Genomic DNA, 21,227 nt, shown 5'->3' with positions numbered 1-21,227 from the left:
AAGGGGGAAAGAAAACATTGGGGGTCCACATCCAGCAGAACTGGAACATGTCTCCCATAGAGGAGGTGTCCACCGCTGCTCAGGAGCAAAAACCTTGACACATAGTATTGTGCACTCTGGCAAAAAATTGTGTGACCACAGCAACCCACTCTTTGAAAACAGGATGGAGGTAAGTTGAGGTTCCACTAATGTTGGGAAGTGTAGTCTGTGCTTAGAAAATCTGCCGTTATGTTGATGCTGCCTGCCACATGAATGGCTGATGATTGATCACCCATTATCAGATGAGCAAGGCCACTCTGAACAGGATTAGGCCTCCTTGGTGGGTGATATATAATTTGCTGATGATGGTCTGTAGCAATTAACAGACTCTTCCTATTCATGATGGTTGGTTCTAGAAGACTGATATGTAACCCAGATTCTCTAAGGAGCCACCTACCACGCACAGATTGCCCCTTGCAGTGAGCTCCTCAGTCCCCAAGGGAAGCATCCATAAAAAACTGTAAATCATGAAACAATCTACTCCCAGGGCTTTAGTCATACAGATTAATTGTTCCATACACAATCCCAAATTCTCCACTGGAGCAGGACCTCCCACAACATCATGGGGGGGGGGGGGGCAGATATGCATTCTATGAGTCTCCCTCTGAATCAGGGTTAGATTTGTCCTCTGGATCCAAGGGGATTCCTGATGTGAAATCATTGCCTTTCATGGCCATTGATGCTGAAGGTTGTGAAAAGACTTTCTGGCCATTTCTGCATGGCCAGAGGGAGCAGCGTCCCAGCAGCTTAAATGAAGCCAGTGGAGCATCGGGACTGTTTGCATGATCCTGTGTGGGCAGTCCCGACGCTGATGCTGCCTGCAGGGGCGGCTCTGCATGGAGCCGCCCAGGGTGTGTGCAAGGAACTTACCCTGCCTTCTATTTAGAGTAAGTTTGATTTACTCTTCTTAAAAAACACTCTAACCTCATGCTTTAGAAGGCAACTCCTTTAATTGCGGTTGGAATAACATTAGCTTTCCTATTTTCTTTTTTCATTCCTTTGATGCAAAATGTTAGCATTAGATCCCTCTTTACCAGTCAGGTTTGCAATGCTCCACAGAATTAAAGTGATTCAGAGGAGGTGGTTATTGGATAGTAGCCGTCTGTGCAAAGCTCTCCTTATCAAGCGCCCTAGTATAGAATGACCCATTTTCCAGAGTACTTGATCTTTGCCAGCATTTTATCAGCTGAGTCTGTTCTCAGTTCTCTCATCATTTATCCTCAAATTGATTGAGATTAACACTGTGTGACCCTTGCAAATGCTTTCAAGGTGAAATGGATCCCCTAATAAATCCATGCACTTCTTAGATCTATCGGTCTTTATCTTAAATGGGATAGAGGACACCACTGGCTGCAACAGTGCTCTTGCTACCGGTAAGTATAAATAAGATGATTGTCCAAGTAAAGATTCTTGTACAACTGTTGTGTTTGCAGAAGATTTGCAACATACTCATGTGCATGGTTTGGTTTTGTTGCTGTCAAATTACAGCTGACTCCCAGTGATCTTGTAGGGTTTCAAGGCAAGAGATGTTCAGAGATGGTTTGCCATTGCCTGCCTCTGCATCATGACCCTGGTATTCCTGAAAGTCTCTTAACTAAATACTTGCCAGTGTCAACGTTAAGTGTGTGTGATTGGCCCAAGGCCACCCAGCAAGTTGCCATGACAGAGTGGAGATTCAAGCTGGGTTTCTCAGGTCCGAGTCTAACTCCTTAGCCACTAAACCCCACGGGCTCTCTCACATGTCATTGGATTAGTCTTAATGTTCTGTCAAGAGGCGTAACATTTTGTGCAGAAAATTAGAATGAAGCTTTATTTTCTGCTTATTATGATCTCATCATTGTTTCCATACAACCTGTACAATGTCTTGTAAATATCTATGTCTCGCATAATATAACTTAGTTGCTGGTATTACCCCCTCCCTAAATATAATTTGTCACTAAAATCAGTCACTGCACCAGAAAACTATTACACTAATTTTTAAAAAGTGAGTCAAAGGAGAACTTTTAATCAGCCTCTGGTTTTTTAAAAGGGAGGTTAATTATTGCTTTTCTTTGCTTTAAATTGTTGCAATTGTGCAGTTATAAAATTGTGTTAGATGTTTGGGGAGGGGGTGTAATTTCACTTCTTGCCCCGGGCATCGTTTTCTGTAGATACGCCCCTGATTGCAGGTGAGAAGTTGTTTTAGGTTAGCACCCTGTCAGTAAGCAAGAAACTGACAGCCCCTAGTGCCTTCGTGAGGGAAGCTACACAATCCAGCATTAGCTACAGGCCATTCATAACACGTTGGATTGACTTGAATTGTGATTTGTATCGACCACCATTTTCTTGGGACTTGCCTTGGGGCAAGCTGTGCCTGGGTATCATTCTGGTATTTCCAATAATTTTTCTTACCAATATCACCAGGATATTGTAATTACAATTTTTTTTTTGCTTTAAGTCCCTCAAGTGAGTATGTCTCTTCAAAGGGATTAAGCAGATGTGATTAAATAGTATAGGGCTTGGCTATAGACAATGGTGTTTGATATGGCTGGGGTGGTAGCCGGAGGCATGTAGATATGTTTGCTGATCTGTCAGTTTCTGGTATAATACAGTGCTTGTGTGTCCCTTGTGTATTTGTACTGAGGTGTCCAAGAAGTTTATTTCTTATTCATACCGTAATAACTCGTAGTTAGATTGATGGTGTGATAGAAGTTGTTGAAAGCTTGGTGAAATATTTCAAGGACTCATCACACAGAAGACTTCTGAAGAAGTGAGTTGTGACACACAAAAGCTTATCCCAGGCCAGAAATGTTAGTTTTTAAGGTGCTACTGAAGTCTAGCTCTTTTCTACTGCCTCAGACAGACTAACATGGCTACCACTCATGCTCAGAGGCAGTTATGTACACGCAGCAGATACTCCAACACAACATATTGCCACCGTATGGCAAAAACATTGATAGTGCTCTGGGTCTTTGGCATCATATAAATGCACATTTGGCATCTGCTTCATCTTCAAGCTTTCAGATGGAACGATTTAAAATACGTCTGTGGTCCTATATCTCCTTTTCTTCTGCCTCCAATGGTGTACTTGTTCCCCTCCTCCCCACTCTGCAATTATATTCTGTGTGCTTACCAGTGTCCTATTATTTTGACCTTTATCAAAATGATTCCCTGATAGCTCTGTCCTTTGCCATCTGTCAGCTTGATCTCATTTGCCTGTTATCACCTTTCATCTGGGAGAAAACCTTTTGCTTACTTGACATATTTCTGAACACCCCAGCTTCAGCTTAACACCTCCCCCCAACCTACAACAGTCATCTTTTTACATTAAGCATGAATTTACAGCTCTAGTGGGACAATTTTTTTAAAAGGTGTCTTTACTGTCTTTCCTGCATTCCTATCTAACTCTCTCCGAACCCAATCATTCCTTTTTAGATAAGAGTTGCTCCAAATTAAGGTTGCCAGCTTTGGGTTGGGAAATACCTGGGGATTTTGGGGGTGGAGCTTGAGTCAGGTGGGCTTTGGGGAGGGGAGGGATTTCTGCAGGGTAAAAGGAGATACAGTTCACTCTCCAAAGAAGCTACTTTTTACAGATAACCGATCTCAGTCATCTAGAAACCAATTGTAATAGCAGGAAATCTCCAGGTCCCACCTGGAGGTTGGCAAGCCCACTCCATTTTAATCACATTTCTCCTAAGAGATTCCAAAGTTTTTTTTTTATTCCTCCGTATGGAAAACTTGCAAAATAGCCTGGAATCTGCAAAGGCTTCCTATCTTATCCTAAAGCCTGGTATTCTGCTTTATAAAAGATACATTGTGAGTGCTTGAAAACAGTATGTTCTGTTTGTCTTATTTTTTAATGTTTGTTGTAACCCTGACTGCCAATACCAAGAGTATGTTTGCTGAAACACTATCTTTGCTGTCTTTGCTGTTATCCTCCTTTTTACAGCACCAAGGTTGAATCCTACATATTATTAAATTTAGGAATAATTCTTCCAAGTAAAAGAAACAAAAAACCAGGTATAATGCTAAAGAGTTGTAATCATCTTACATTCTAATAGCAAAGTCAGCAAAATGTGAGGATATGTACATCCAGTGACTGGCGCTGTGAACAGGCAAGACTGATATTTCTACAAGTCTGAAAAGGGCCTCAGGTTCTCAGAAAAATATGTGAAAACTTAAAACAAACAAAAACAAAACTCCACCCTCCAAGGTAACCATTTAATCCTGAGGAACCAGGGGTGAAAACTTCTAAGTGGGGACAGGATATCATGTAGAATTATAGCTGATCTCCAGATGACAGAGATCAGCTTGCTTTGGAGGGTAGACTCATTAGCATTATGCCCGGCCAACGTTATTTCCATCCTGAGACCTCACCCTTCCGAGACTCCACCCCCAAATTTTTAATCTGGACTAGGAAACCCAAGAAGAACTCCTCTGTGGCAGGAGGCTCTGTTATGATTCCAGGAGATCCCCAGGAGATTCTGAAGATTGGAACCCCTAAGGTGAGAACAAAGCTGGAAAAGGGGAGGAGCCATGTTGACATTCTTCCAATTTTCCCTTTCACTCCTTTGATTTATCAGAAAGTGACCCCACTTTCTTTTTACATATCAGTGTATGCTTTTTCTGTTCTGCAACTTGAGGTAAACTCTTTTAAGAAATTCTGATTTCTCATTACTCAGTATTAATTCCCAAAGCCTGGACTGGTACACATCTTGATAAATGACACCACTGCTTCAACTTAACATCGGCTTTACCATGCATAGCAGACAATTTCTAAAAGCACTGGAGCCATCTGCATCATCCTGACTCAATGATGAGATGGTTACCTGCTTTAACATTACAGATGTTCAAGTCATGCTCTATGGGGGTACCATATCTAAAACAATCCCTTGAACATCGAACCAACTGGGATGCATGAGTAGAATAATAGTGTGCCAGTGCTGCTTTTACAGTACCTGCCTTAGTTTTTTGATGGAGTTCATTATACAAGGTGGTGAAAACAGCTGGGGAGGAAGGAATAGTTTGGTTTTGATTTGCAATTATTCTACAGTCACTTAACATTGCTAATAACAAAAGAAAAGCTTCTTAGAGGAAGACATGGGATGCAGGAAAGGATCGTTAAAATACACTCTACAATTATTCTTCATTGCTTGCCACACTTAACACTGTTTGAAAGAATCACTTTAGTGCAACCCCAAATCAGCACTTCCTGGATGCAGCACCAGCACCAGCACCACTGATAACCACCTATTGTATCCCAATGACATCACTTAGCTCAGTGCTATCTAAAAACAACATTAAACCTATTAGGGACTTATTCAGAGATGAGTGAAAACAATGCAAAATGTTCCACGCCATAAGTGCATGGGCTTCAAGAATGATGAGGGAAACCAATGCCAGAGAATACAAGGTTAACATTTAAACAGTATTGCTTCCACTTACAGGGCACTTCTGCACCTCAGAGGTTTGAAGTCAGAATTTCAAATGAGATAGCTTCTCCCATTAATCAAGCAACAAAAAGACACTAACCCCAAAGAGTGCCACAGTGTTCCCAAGAGTGGCCTAGATCTTAGCCAACAATCCCTTAGGGGTTGCACAACTCAAGATGGACTTCCAAAATTCTAACAAAGCCTTAGCATGCTTGCTATGCTTGTACATTCATTGCCTGTTTCTCCCAATTCTTCGTTCTCATATGCAAACAATTAGAATCTGTGGACTTTCATCTGCAATAATCTTGTGATGGGGAGTGTCCACTCTGGACAGGAACGAGGAGAGAGCGCGAAAAGATGATGATGGATGGCCATGTGTAATTAAACACATATGACTGGAGACAGCTGCAAAAACTACTCAAGGCATGTTGCTAAGGAACCATCACTCCACAATGTAAAATGGCATTCTGTCATACTCCGGCGGGCTATAATGTTTTTAACAGCTGCATGGCAATCTGGAAATCAGTAGGTGAGGCATCTCCAAACATGAAGGCACTTTGATAGAAACAGCTTGATTTTCACTTGACACAGGGCTGTTCAAAGGCACATGAAGCTCAGCACCTTGCTAGAGAAGCCTAGAAATCTTGTGTGTATAAACAACTCATGTTCAGATACATGAACAGCATTCTGTTAATTTTTCAGGAGTACAGCAATTTTATCTTTCATCACTAGGCCAAAATATGCACTTCACACTGAAGGTTCATTTATATAACTTTAAACACTTCAGGACATAACCAAGGATTTGAATGACTTTATAGGACTCACGTAATTATTTGCAAAGTGGCTTCATGTCTCCCCATGTTTTTCACACAACAAAAGGAGGATACATGCCCACTGCTATACACAGCTCTTCAGGGCAGGCAACTACTGCAAATATCCACTTCAATATGCAACCACTTTAACAAAGCTAAATGCTTATAACAAGTATCCATGGGACAAACTAAGCATAGAAACACAAACTCCCCTAGGCCTTTCATGCTTGCACTGACATGCACAACCACAAACAAAACACTAACATTGTTGTACTATAAAATCCACCATAGAATGGAAGTACTTTCCAGCAGCTATAGTTTCATTTACTACATTATTTGGGGCCATAAGAATGGGGAACTCCTGTCATTTATTTATTTAGGATGGGGGGTTTTTTTGCTGTACTGTTCAAGGTGACTTATAATCAAGCTAGTCATGAAACTATACTTTCCAAGGCAAATTAATGTCTCAGTCTACCTTTACAGCACACAAAGGCAACAGAAATAATCATACTAGACTCAGCTGTTCAGGGCCATAAAAACTGTACCATCTTTGTCTGAAGAAACTTTAGACCTTTGTGAAGAAAGAACTACCATGGGAAAGGGAATATTACTTCAATTGGCAATTGCTCTGAAGCCCATTTCCAGTTTAACGAGGAGTTCTGTCATCCAAGAGATCCACTAAAGTATATATCTCCTTCGAGGAGCTAGGACTATGTAATTTAATTTATTGGGGTAGTTTTTAATTATTAGTTTACCGTAGATGACATTTAAAAAGGATTACACAAATGCAGGGAAGCTGCTTGACAATAACTAAATAGAATTTCTATGTTCATACGATAACTAAAAAGAACCTCCAGAGATAAGGGATGAAATGTTAGTGGTTTTGCATGTTCAACTGAACATATGTGGGCAGTCCTATACAAGAGCTGGGTGCTTGACTGCAGTGCCACAGCGCCACAACCACAGACAGCCACTGTCCCCAAAGAGACTTCTTGGCAGCATGGAAAGGCTTGAAAAGTAAAAAAAAGTCTCCTTGATGCCAAGAAGCCTTGCTTGATGCCAAGAAGCCTTGCTCTCTGACCACGTCCTTGATATGTCCCCCAGTACTCAGGTGGTGGCAGGGGCAGTAGGACACTGGCACCACGTCTGGCTTCATATCCTAGTGCCACATGCCAGTGAACTCATACTCTACCGGGGTAAGTGCCCCGGGGAGGACAGATTCTGCACCCCTCTCCCCCCGGATGGGTCTCTTAGTGTAACCAAACATGGCAATGTTCATATTCTTTTAAAATGTTCTTTCATGACAGCTGATTGGGCTATAGTCCAGTCCCAATTTCTTCTAAGTAACAGCTGCTTCCTAGCATGCTTGATTGTGTTCAACAAACCATACCCATATGAAGCAGCTACAATTTTCAGGAATGATATATTTAGAACATGAGTTCAAACTACTGAACTGCCATAGAAAAGCATGGATGTAAAGTGAGAAAGGGAGAAGAAACTGATCAGTTTAATCAACAAAACCCTATAGATGAACTGTTTTCAACAGAATTGATTTCCAGGTAGTCACCATGATCCAAAGCTTTGCTAGACACTGGCTGTGTCCGCATGGGCGGAATACAGCGCCCCAGGGACGCTAAAAACTGCATCCCTGGGGAGGGGTTCACACGGCTGGTGCTTGCTCCCTGAGCAAGGTTTTTTGGAAGCAGCGTCTTTCAACTGCTGCCGTGCGAACAGCAGTGGCTGGAAGGCGTCATACCCCCCACCGTCCCTGAACACCGTACCTCATCTCCTGGCTTCTGGCATGTTGCAGAGGCCAGGGGACATGCCCCCTGTACAGCGCCCATGTGGAAAGAGCCTCTGACTCATACATGGAACTTGCAGCAGGTGCTAACCTTAGCTCAGAAATAAGGTATGCAAAGGAGACCTGATAGTGGTCTATAAAATTATGCATAGTGTGGAGAGCATGGATGGGGGAAGTTTTTCTCCCTCTCTCATAATGCTGGAAACAAGGTCATCTGCTGAAGGGTGAGACATTAAAAACAGACAAAAGAAGTATTTCTTCTCACAACATATAGTTAAATTGTGGAATTCTTTACCCCAGGATGTGATAATGACTGCCAACTTGGAAGGCTTTAAGAGGGAAGTGGACATGGTCATGGAAGGTAGGCCTACACCTGGCTACTAGACATAATGGATACTGGACACGATGCATACCCATTCTCTCCAGTATCAGTGGAGCATGCCTATTATATTAGGTGCTGTGAAACACAGGCAGGATGAAGCTGCTGCACAACATTTTGCTTGTAGGCTTCCAAGAAGCACCTGGTTGGTCACTGTGTATACAGACTACTAGACTTGATGGGCCTTGGTCTGACCCAGCAGTTTTTCTTATGTTCTCCAAAGCTACAAATGCCCCATGCACGCTATCACAACTGTATTTCAGTTTCTGACCCTGAAGTGCAACTTTGTGATCAATTAAGTTCTTAACAGGTCTCCACAGTTCTCACTGGAAATCAGAGTACAATAATATTTACCTCTCTTCATGTTTGACTACTTTGGAATTTCCCATAAAAGGGGGGAGGAACTTTTCTTCAAATGTTGTGAGTGTTATAAACTACCCAAGTGATAAAAGCACTGTCTGTTACTTTATTTATGTGAACACCTTCACCTGTCTAATCCTTGAGGGACAATGAATGAATTAGAAACTGCCCCAGTTTTACTGGCAAACTTGGATTAGTGTCTGCAATAGATCCAAACATATAATAACAACTAAATTATCTGTTTTAGTTCCAGAATGCATAGAAAGGAGCTCCCCTGCAAATTGAACTTGGAGATAGTGCTTTGAGCTGACTTTAGAAGAAGAAGAGTTGGGGCTTACAAATCCCAATGGGGCTTACAAATCCCTTGCCTCCCCCACTCACAACAATCACCCTGTGAGGTAAGTGGGGCTGAGAGAGCTCAGAAGAACTATGACTAGCCCAAGATGGCGTGTGTTGGAGTGCACAGGCTAATCTGAATTTCCCAGATAAACCTTCACAGCTCAAATGGCAGAGCAGGGAATCAAACCCGGTTCCTCAGATAAGAGTGCACCTGCTCTTAACCACTATGCCACTGCTGCTCCCAACTGTTTAGTGCAGCCAAACGACTGCTGCCACTTAGATGAGGCAGATTCGGGAGAAATAATATGGTGATGGTATTAGTTTTGTCTCCTTTGTCTAGGAGATAAAGGGTATGATAAGAGAAAATACGAATAATTCTTTAGTTATATACTTTAATAATTCTTTAGTTATATTATTTATAACTTGGTGAACAAGCAACTGGAGTGTGTGAAGAGCAAGAACAACATCCAACATATCCATTTCATCTAAAACAGAATCTGTCTAGTTTTCGCATTCTGTAGCCATATTTGAAGTAGTGAATTTTGATTCCAGAAAGGAGGAGCAGACTGAATCAGATCACTGGTCTATCAATATCAGTACTGTCCAGGGTCTCAGGAAGATATCAACTACACCCTGAATTCTCACCTGCCCGCATACATACAGCAAAGAGACAAACTTTAAACAGATTGATGATCACCATTAGAACAAGTTAATATAAGTTAGATAAAGTGTTTTATTAAACTAGTTTCCACTTTGCTCCTCAGTATCCCAGGCCTTCATTAATTATCCAGAACTGTTAATTTCCATATAAGCCTGCCAGCAACAAACAGAAACATACTTCTTCTTCGATGCCATCTTTTGGGAAACAAAAATGCCAGTTGTGACAAAACTGTGCACGGGAATTCAAAACCAGGCGAGCATTAGGCCAATGAAAAAGATTGTGTTAAAGTGGAAAGCGAAGACAGGAAACCCTCAGGGAGGGGGGGATGAGGGAAGCAGTAGCAATAGATGCAGCTATAAACAAGCGCAGATATCAGAGATCCTTCTACAGAGAAGCTTATTTTAAAAATTATACATGCACAAATGCAAACCTCAGAATAGCATGGTCTGCGAAGTACCAAACTCTTTGTATAAAGGTAATCAGATGAGGAATGCTGCCATGAAACATAAAAAGGAAAGGAAGGATGAAAAAGGCATAGGTTTCCCTGACATACATATTCCAGTAAAGAGAAGCTATTGCAATAAAATTGATAACTTCTTAAAATCAAGTGGATATTGAACAGTGTGCAGTATTCCACCAATAATACATGCTATCCGCAATAGAACCATCAACTGGCAGGCCACCATGAAAGAAACAAGCTTTTGGCACTCAAACACTGAGTTGCTTTATTTCCTGCTTATTTTGGCACCAGCAGCATTCTATGAAACAATCCAAAGGGAACACATTTTAAGCAATCATTGTTTTTATGGACTCCACCTAACATCTAAACCAGTGAGAGCTCTGATTAGTGTGGAATCCAAGTTCAGTTACAAAAAGAAGACAAAAAAAATGAAGACTGTAGAAACTGCTTCAACGACAACCAGACTTATTTTAGCATGTTTTAGTTTTCAGGTGGAAGAAAAATATTAATCTGCTCCTGATTCCTGCACAATATTAAGCACCTTCTATGATCAGCAATTCCCATTAAGTATTCTTTACATTTTGAGTCTGAATGCCTTGGCACACTAAGCTAGCTTCATATAGGAAAGGAAATGAAGAGATATTTGGATGGAACATGCACAATGTCCTGGGGAACTAGGAGTAAACTAGATAGGATTTTGAAAGGTCATCCTGAAATATCTGAAAGATGCTTGAAAACACAGTGGGGTTGTTATGGTTACCACAACACAATTAAAAGCTCCTGACCCATTAGAAGTAATACATTTGCTTCATATTAATAACTAGGACTATAGTTTGGCAGTGCCAGTACACAGTGGCTATTCAGCTCTCCTGGATACCTTGAAAAAGTATCAAGCTTATAACCTTGTAGCTTAGCCGAGCTCACAGAAACAGTTTTGAATGCGGACCAATGTACGAAGTATTCTGAAGTCCCAACGATTTCTTGCAAAAGTCAGTTAACGTGCTTTCCTAGGTGCTTTGTAGGGCCCTTTCAACACCTTTATATTTATGGAAAATATTTTTGTCTACCTACCCTCCCAACTGGGAGTTTTAACATTCAGCGTGCCCATTAACCCTTTCATCACTGTAGCATCCTTTTTTCCCCACAAATAATTCCTAAGGAGTAGCCATGTTAGCCCTCTTCAGCAAAAACAAAACCTTGGGGCCCGCATTGCCAGAAGCATGGGGATCTCCTAAGTGGATATGTGCTTAATGAGAAAAGAAGGGATTTTTTTTAATGGATAGCAAAGAATGTCACACATTATTACAAAAAACAAAAAATCCTGTCAAAGCAAAAAAATCCAAATGGCGGAAGTCCTGGTGCCCACAAATGAACAGCTGACCTACAAGAAAGGCCAATCCATTCACTGAAACAGAGGATTCATCTCCTAATTCACATACTTTACGTAGTCTTGACAGAAATTACATCATAGAATGCCACTCAAATCCTTTTCAGAAGATTTTGTAGGTGCAACAACAATTAGAAGTGGGAAATTCTTTGGGAACAGGGTACATGCTTGAGCATGGGGAATGGATCATGAAGGACACTTTCAAATGTGTATGCCATAGTACTCAGTAAGCCACACTACGATACGATCGACCTTTATTGCATATCATGCATATAAGAAATTCAATGGGATAAAACACAGCTAAAACTCAATTACACAGGACATTACAGAGGTAAAGGCAGAATAATAAAAGTGTAGAAGCAGAAGTATAAAAAATCATATCAAGACTTTATATTGGTGCAATCTTATGGCATTATATAACATTTTTGCAACATTTTCAATTCTTAAAGGGATGCAGCTGTTCAAAAGAAAAAATAAGCAATCTCTGTTGTAACAAAGTATGTCCTGTCCAGAGGCAAGAAACAACTACCACTAACTACCACTAAGACTGCTACTATAGCCAAACAAACCCCTCCCATATTTGTTTAGCTTACCCGAAGCTTTTCTTCTCCCTTAGAAGACTGTTTACAATCAGGGTGCCAAACTGTGGAGCCTAACAGGAAAAAAACACAAGATGTCAAAGCAAGTCAAACCATTTCAGGACATAACATTCTTTATTTACCAAACAAAGTGCCAAACATAGTGCCAAACAAAGGTGGGATAAAATGGAGGCCTTGTTAGTTTGAAACAAAAAGGGACTGTAAGGCAGCATTTCCCCACCTCACCTTCCTATGCACTTTCAGCATTCCCAGCTGTGATAATGGAATAGTTTCTGGAAGAATAGGTTGAGGTGCAGAAGTAAATGAGGCAGACGTGTCCAGCATCTTTTCCTACAAGTTCCTTTTGAAATAAAAGCTGACCTCTACATCCTTCACCCTATAGTAGGATGACATGTGAAATAAACACACTATTTTGCCCATCTTAATCCTCAAAAGGGTGTGTGTGTATGTGTATACCCTCTCTCTCTCTCTCTCTCTCTCTCTCTCTCTCTCTCTCTCACACACACACACACACACACACACACACACACACACACACACACACACACACACACAAACTGAGTGCAGCATTCAGCTCTGGTGTTCCTCTGCCTCCACATGGTTGCTGAACTGAATGCTAGGCCCAGGCAGGATGACCCTATAATTCCGCTCTCTGCTGCCTCCAAGTCCATGTGAACTTCAGAATCAGCTAGCAGATGAGGGAGGGGGCAGAAGTATTGCCCCTTTTTTTAAAAAAAGGCCATGGGGCAAAGCAGTCAAAACTGCTGGAAAAAATCAGCATTTTGAGAGATCCACTTTTTGGCTCCCTTAAATTATTGCCATTTCCCAAGCTAAAATAAGCCAGAATAAGCTGGAACAGCTTTCTTTCGGGTTTATTTTGTTTGGCTTTATTCAGATGCCCAGCTCTAAGTCACCTCTCACTTCTCTAGGAAAACTAGATTAGACACTGGGAAGTAACTGGACAGCTAGACATGCACAGAGCAGGGTTAGCAATGTGTGGATGAGAAAGTGATACCAGAGGAAAGGGTTTAGATTTGTTTGGCACTGGGGGACTTTCTGGGAGAAACCCTACCTGCACAAAGAAGATGAACTTCACTTGAACAAAAAGGGAACAAGGCTGCTGGCACTCAATATCAAAAAGGTGGCAGAACCGCTTGTAAACTAATGCCAGGGGAAAAGTTGACAGGAGCTGGAAAGCCTCTGCTTTGGGATATCAGTCCAAAGTTTTCACAGAGCTGACAGAATGTTGGAAAAAGTTCAGGCAGCTGACAATGGAGGTCTGACTCTTGGAAGGAGAATACATATTGCAGTTGGGGTCCAACCTCTTGCAGAGAACAGACAAATTATAAAAAGAGCCTGTCTCAAGGGTGAAGGAGACAGTGGATTAAAAGCTTTGTGTATATATAAGTGGGTCTAATGTGGCATAAGTCTGTAGTTCAGAGAGGTTAGAAACTGTTTGCCCAGTCTACAACCTGCGGCTCTCCAGATGTTCATGGACTACAATTCCCATGGCCAATTGGCCATGTTGGCAGGGGCTGATGGGAATTGTAGTCCATGAACATCTGGAGAGCTGCAGGTTGCAGATCCCTGGCCCAGACTGTGGGAGTGTGACAGAGAAAGAGACAAGGGGAAGGTCGCAAACAAATTCTGAATTAAAAGATTCAGTCTGTGATCAAATGAGAAATTAAGTGGTATATGAAGCTTCTCAACAATGCAATTCTTTTAAGAGCATATTGACCTTATGAAGGCTTTAATGTCACACTGTTCTGTTACCTGTTCACTGTGTCTGTAACTATTTATGCATTTAACCCATTAGAAGAGAAAAAATAAATCACAACTGCTGCTCTTTTATAATCTTGCCTCAAGAGTCTGTGTCCTGAAATAAGATTCAACAGCCATTGAACCAGAGTCTAAAACATGCTATCTTAGAACAACTCTGAGTTAGATGAGGCAAATGTTTTGCAATAAAACAAAGCTGTTTCTCCTAACTTGGAAGAGACTTTTATAACTTCATTTCACAAACTGTGTAAAACGGTGTTTAAAATGGAAATTACTGATCAAATTATGTTTCTGTGTTTAACAGGGCTACTTTTTTAATCAGGTGAGATTGGAAACGTTTAAACTGCTCTGTCATTTGATGTGATTTTATTTACTATTTTTATAAGCTGCTTTGGGTTTGCTGTTGGGAAATAAAGCAAGCACAGAATGTAATAAATAAATACTATTTTGTATGCTTCTAGTATCCTGACTGGCTCAGGTATTTACGTAGGATATGTAGTATTAGACAGTGGATGTTGATAGTACAGAATCTGGCAAATAACAGGTAAATGCGTAAGTTCCTACTGAATTACATGCTTTTGGAATGTATTTTAATGACAATCAATAATAGTATTTGTGGTTTTTACAACTTTAAGTAAAAGGCATATCTTATCAACTGTATAAACAGGTAATAAATAAATAAATAAATAAATTTTTTAAAAAGGAGAAAAGATAGGTCCTCTTCAAGGCAAATCTTATTTATTTCAAATCAATCTATGGCGGATTCTGCATGGAGTGGCGGAGCACAGGTGTACACCAGTGCAGCCCCAAGTCCCTTTGAACACATCTGTGCGAGCTGCTGTGGCCCGCAGCAACGCCTCTGCACGAGGCATGCCACTTTTTTTAAAAAAACTACCTCCTCTTTCTATGTAGCTGTATCGGGGGCACTCCCAGTGGTAGGATTCAAATAATTTAACAACCGGTTCTGGTGGTGGGATTCAAATAATTTAACAACTGGTTGTTTACAAGCACCATTTTAACAACCGGTTCTGCCGAAGTGGTGCAAACCTGCTGAATCCCACCACTGGACACACCCCCATGGCCCTGGCAATGCCCCCGGACTGGAGGGCAGGAGGAGTTTCCCCTCGTCTCGATGGAGCTACGTAGGAAGAGGAAGTAGTTTGTTTTTTAAAGCGGCACACAGAAAAATGGTGCCTTCCACCCAGTGCTGTTTGCTTGGCATTGGGTGGAAAGCGCCACTTTCCAAATTACTTGCTAAACGAAACACCTCTGGGAGGGGAAAAGAGCGGCGCTGCCTCGTTTTGTAGGCAGCAGCCATGGGTAGTTTCCCCTCCAAACGGTGTTTTTACCAGGTCGACACCGGTGATTTTGGCCCATGCGGAATCCGCGTATGCTGCTCTTCCTAGAATTTCAACAGCTGATAATAACAGATGCTACATTGTTACCTTGCAGGTACATTTCTTCTCCTTCTGTGAACATCTGGCTGCATCTGCTGCATCGTGCACAGCTCGGATGGTAATGCTTATCACCTGCCTAAAGAAAAACAAAATGTGAGAGCTAACATGACCTTCACTGTCACCACCCTGTATGGGCACAGCGTTATCTGAAAACATGCGATCCAGTAACCTTGCTGAAAATAAACCGATACGGATCCAGACAGAAGTCTACCTGGGAGACCTATATACACTGTCTTGTGTTCCAAAAATATAGAATAAAACATAGCAAGCTAATAAACAAATACATAATATTTATTTATGGTTTGAGAACTGCACGTTATGAGTCAAAATCCACACAGCCTCCTTCTTCAATGCTGATTCATAAACTTGTTTCTTCTCTACTCTTTCTCAATTTAGGCTTAGGGCCCAGCTGCTTGTTTCCTCCTCAAAGTTCAGTTCAATTAATACTCCTTGTTATTTTTGCAGCATTGTTAAAATGCACTTATCTTCTGTGGGATATTCAAATGAGAAGTTTAATTTAAATGTACGCCTCCCATTTACTTTTACAATGAACAAGGCATTCAGTGAATGGGCTGAGTGAGGTTTGATCTAAAAGTCTACTGGTATTGAGTGCTCCCGAATACTATTACTGAATCGAAATCCCCCATGCCACTCAAGTGGCCTGCTCCCTCCCTCCGTCCCCTCTCATTCTCTCCAATGATCCTCAGAATAAACTAAACTGAGTAGATTTTGCCAATATGAATATTGAATGGGAGAAAATTAAAAATACAGATAAGCAAACTTTTCTAATAAGAGATGTAAGTAGCCGTCTTATTAACTGTTGACATCCCAAGAGGCACATCTCACTGGATTAGGAGTCTATTAAAATACAGTAATGATCAAGTAATTTTTCAGTATGCTTTGCAGAATATTGTTCATTTGTGATCCCACACAGAATAGTCATGTGATCTCCTCAGGGGTGAACAACTATAAATCATGTTCCAGCAAGAAAAAAGAATATGTATCTTACACACTGGACACAAAAGGCCAGGACCATGAACAGATAGTCAAATCAATCTACTATTGGAATTAGGGCAAGCTAACCATCATCCAGGCCAGATTTTTATTTCAAATCAATCTATGGCGGATTCAACCCCATCAATTTACCACACATGTAAATATGACTTCCATTTCCTTTGCTCATGAATAGAAGGTTTAATGTTTGTTAGGTTTTCTTTTCTTTACTACCTTCACACAAAAACACACATGTCTTATCAGTCAACACCTCTTTGAATGGTAAAGTTCCAGTTATAAAAAACAGGAATATGGCTTACCACTTCAACCTTTATATGCCTGCATATGCCCAAGACTGCATATTTGTGTACTTCTCTAAATATTTCAATTCCCTCACTGCAAACAGGTGTGTTCATTGGAGAGGGGTCAATTCCTAAAATTTCCAATAATACTGAAAGAGTTGCCAACCCACCAACAGATAAATTGTTTGGCAGGTTTTGTGTTTAGGTGTCAGATGCCAGATGCCAGAAAAGAAAAGACCAAGACACTTTTTGGTCACCTCAAATGTATATGTCTTATCTGAAGAAGCAGCTTTCCACTGGACTCTGCCATTAGCCCAACACTTCCCATCCCCCAACCCCATAAACACACGGCTTGGCCAAAACCTGTCAGGTTCTGTTCTCTGGCTCTCCTCCTGAACCCCAGCTTGATTATTTTTTTGGCCTCACTTGGGTATTACTTTCTAAAAATTTCAATTGTTGAATTTTCCAATGGAAACAATTTTCTTCTGGCCTGCTGTTTCTATAATACTTTAATTTATGTCTTTGAACATTAATACATTTGAATATCTTGAAGAAAAATGATGTACTTAGGAGAACACGTGGACTTTAATATGTGAATGTGTAAATCACATCCCAAGTGTCAGGCCTTCATTGGTCCTCCTATTCCTAGCACATTCACTTCAGAGGAGCAACTGTAATAAATACATCAATTTAACAATACTCTTAACATTGGGGGAGAGGAGAAAGATGACCACAGTTTCTATAATTATAATAGGAATTTTCAGAGGTACGCTGGCCCAAATGAACTTCAACAATACTACATGTACAGATTTACATCCTGTCTGCAACCCTTTCAGCACATGTTGCTTCCTGAAAAACCAATACTACCTAACTATAAGAATGATTACCACATCAGCTCTTAGTACTCCCTGTCAAAGGAATAAATACACTGCTTCTGTTGACTATTGCCAAAAACATCCACCTTGGACATATAACCAAGTTAATGATGGCATTTGCCAACTTACTTAACTCTGAATTGCATAAGTTAACAGAATGAAGCAGAGTAAAATAAATAGAAATTAATTACAAAGAAAAATGTCAAGCTATTAGATTTCTTCAAGTCCTAGAGTTCAATTCCACTGAATCATTGTCTTTCTTCCTTCAAAGACCTCTCTTTATTTAATAGACCTGCTAACCTCAGATCAGTATTTCTTAGAGCCCACAGAAATACATTCAGCCTCATTCTGTCTCAAATCTCTCATTTGAAAGGAATAACAATATCCTTTTGCAAAGTCTTCAGAGAGTCATACATTCAGGACTCCAGTCAAGCATAGTTAAAGCTTGTCAGAAATAGGCCTTGAAGGCCAGTCTGAAGTCCTGAAGTCAAGCCACCTGTCATCACTGGCCTGGTCAGAAAGTGGCTATTGTAAAAATGGAAGTGCCAGAATTTGTCGGCGATGTGATACAATTTGCAGGGATGTCTTTCAGTGCATTAAACAAACATGAAGGTCACCAGCACAAAGATGCCATGTTGCTTCAAATATTATTTTCTAAGACTCAGCATAATATGTGATGCAAAACTCAGAAACTAACATAGCTGCAGCCTAGCATTTTTATCCAAAGTCCCTGACATAAATTATATAGAATCGTTTGGCCCCCTAAGGTTGGCTGGGGGTGGAATGTTCCAGGGAGTTCTGGCCACTGGAGATGTGATAGGGTATGCAGGTTCAAAAAAAAATACTCCACTGTGTGCCTAAAAAAAAGAAACTATTGGTAAAAAAATAAGTTCATTTTATATGGCATCCAGCTAAGCTGACCTTCTGCAAGAAATCCTGAAGAATTATTTGTTAGAGTGATGCATTACCACGGTCCCTAATAGTTTGTGATTAGTTCAGCTCCTTTGGCAACCACCTTGTGGTTGTACCCAACACCCTGTGTCAGAATTCTAAAGATGCCTACTGGCTCATTGGAGACATTCTTCGCTATATATATTGGATACAGTTTCATCTTGAAGAAATGTTCTCTCGCTTACAGCAAAATAATCAGGGGAGACCTAATTTATAGTCCCTTACTTCATGAGAATATAGGCAAAACCACTCAGGCCTGCTTACAGGCATCTCTCTTTAGAACTCCTTGGTTCCCGCACAGTCTTTCCTAGATTAATTAAAACATTCCTTTCAGAAAGTCCTTTGGGCATCTTAAACAAATTATATTCTATACTCTGTTTGTAACATGCTGCTTTTTATTCCATATTATGTCAGTTGTGCATTTTTAAAATTGTATTGATTTTTTTATTTGTAGAAAATTGAAATAATCTTTGCATATAACATTTTGAGGGTGTAAGTATAAAAACAAAGAACTACAACAAAACATAAATTGAAGTAAATTCCTACTGGAATGAAAAATACAAGTTTTAATGGTAAGGTTGCATTCATCGAAAGTCTGCTATCCAGCATGGGGAATGAGAATAAGTTAACACAGAAAATAATTTAGAAGTGCATTTTGATTTAATGGATGTTTTCCTTCTGTTCAAGTACAAAAGTGTAAGATTTCTTAGTACTTCTGATCTCATTCTTGGCCTTGGCCAATGGTAAGTAAATGCACATTATCAGGAATCCACAAGGATTTCTTCACTGCCAATGGATCTGGCAAAAGGCAGGCTAATTATGACCAGACTTTTCTCTTGGCAAAAAGATGCATTTTTGCAGTATTACAATTTAGCAGCTGGGTTCAGCCCTTCTATCCCAATATCTCTTTCTAATCATGTAGCAAGGGATTATTATACAATAAAAGTTATGTAGGATAATGCTTTATTTTCTTCACAAGGAAAATGGCTTGCCTCTGTACAACAATGGCTCCATATTTCATAGCAAGTGGGTCTAATGAAATTCTTCACCATTTCCCCACTTCTGTTTATGTTGACCCTACTTTAAACACTCTCTCAAGAACAAAACCCTATTTAGACTTTTTATGTTTTTTTATTTTATGACCTTTGGAACTTTAATGGAACACCTTACATTGCAGAGTGGCCTCTGCTTTATTTCATGATATTCCACAGTTTTATTTAATGATATTCCAAAAACTTCAGGCAATTTCCCTCCTTGTGGAATTCTGAAGCTTTTTTTTCACAAATTACATCTTCTGACTTTGGAATTCTTACTTTACAATAATCTGATGCCCCATCCCTTAACCCACTAGCATTTCATAATAAATGTTCTATTTTGGTAACGTCATATCATTTTCTAACTGCCCATCTACTGAGACCAATCATTAATTGAAAAAAGATACTGAGGATAATGCCCCAAAGCTTCCACTCACCCTTTGTTACTGAGAACAGATTAAAGGGAAAGCCCATCCTCTTGTTTATTTTAGGGACATGACAGCTATCTTTTCATGTCTACCACATCAAGTTTAATTCTGTGTAAATTACAAGATTTGGGTAATTAGTGGAAAAATCTGACATGAAAACAGCTACAGTGCTGTATCTCTTAATTATTTCAAAGTGAACATAAGAACATAAGAACAAGCCAGCTGGATCAGACCAGAGTCCATCTAGTCCAGCTCTCTGCTACTCGCAGTGGCCCACCAGTGAAGATGTTTATTGAGAGAGAACCAATCTATCTTTTCCAGGCCCCATCTTCATCTTCCCCTCTTTCTTTCACCTTTGCAGCCTCTCCCCAGAAAAAAAGATTATGCCCTAGTTGTGAGTGGGAAACCTGCAACAGGGTTGCCAACTCCACATTAGGAAATTCCTGGAAGTAGAGCTGAGAGCTGACGGATCTCAGTGGGACATAATGCTGTAGAAACCATCATTAAAAGCAGCTTCATTCTCCAGGAAAACTGATCTCTGCAGTCTGAAAACCAGTTGTAATTCTGAAACATCTCCAGCTCCCACTTGGAGGTTGGCAACCCTAACCCTTGAAGGGTTCATTTCACTTCCCTGTGCTTCCCTTCCCCATACTATTTCTTCTTTTTCCTCCCCCAAGCTGCCCCCCACCATATCCTAATCTTTCCTGGCCTCTTCTCCTTCACAACTACATATCAACCAACCATTTATTTTATCCATCCATAGGTATATTTATTCCCCTTGACTTGACTTTGACCCAGACAGGAAAAGTGAACTTGTTCCCCGAATTTTCAGGGTTCTTAATGGGACTGTGATCATGGTATTTGGGGATGGGGAGAAGAGCCTTCAGTTAATCACAGAAATCTGTGGCAGTTTATTTTTCCAATTTGGGGGGTTATTCATGTAGTCAATAAGTACAATGGTATCCCTTCTATGGGGGAGAGGTGGACAGGAAATGGCTTAGTGGTAGAGCATCTGCTTGGCATTCTGAGAGTCCCAGATTCAGTATCTAGCAATTCCAGTTAAAAGTATCAGGTAGTAGGTGATGCAAAAGGCCCTTGCCCCAGACTCTGAAGATGCCAGTCTGAATAGATAATACTGACCTTGATGAACCAATGATCGG

General features: G+C 40.6%; 1 protein-coding gene across 10 annotated transcripts in view; it reads right to left on the bottom strand.

Moving 5' to 3' along the window:
* The window catches only part of ABLIM1 (actin binding LIM protein 1), a 230,724-nt gene that overhangs the window by 60,407 nt on the left and 149,090 nt on the right, over window positions 1-21,227 (bottom strand). For all 10 annotated transcript variants that reach the window (XM_048505966.1, XM_048505962.1, XM_048505969.1 and 7 more), the window contains exons 7-8: window positions 15,473-15,560; window positions 12,243-12,301 (exon numbers count right to left, since the gene is read on the bottom strand). In XM_048505966.1, coding sequence (XP_048361923.1) covers window positions 12,243-12,301; window positions 15,473-15,560 — 147 coding nt within the window. The remainder of the gene's footprint in view (window positions 1-12,242; window positions 12,302-15,472; window positions 15,561-21,227) is intronic.

Source organism: Sphaerodactylus townsendi, linkage group LG08 (assembly GCF_021028975.2).
Source record: "Sphaerodactylus townsendi isolate TG3544 linkage group LG08, MPM_Stown_v2.3, whole genome shotgun sequence".
NCBI classification, from domain to species: domain Eukaryota; kingdom Metazoa; phylum Chordata; class Lepidosauria; order Squamata; family Sphaerodactylidae; genus Sphaerodactylus; species Sphaerodactylus townsendi.
The sequence above is the reverse complement of the archived record's forward strand: the minus strand, read 5'-3'. Positions and strand labels throughout refer to the sequence as shown.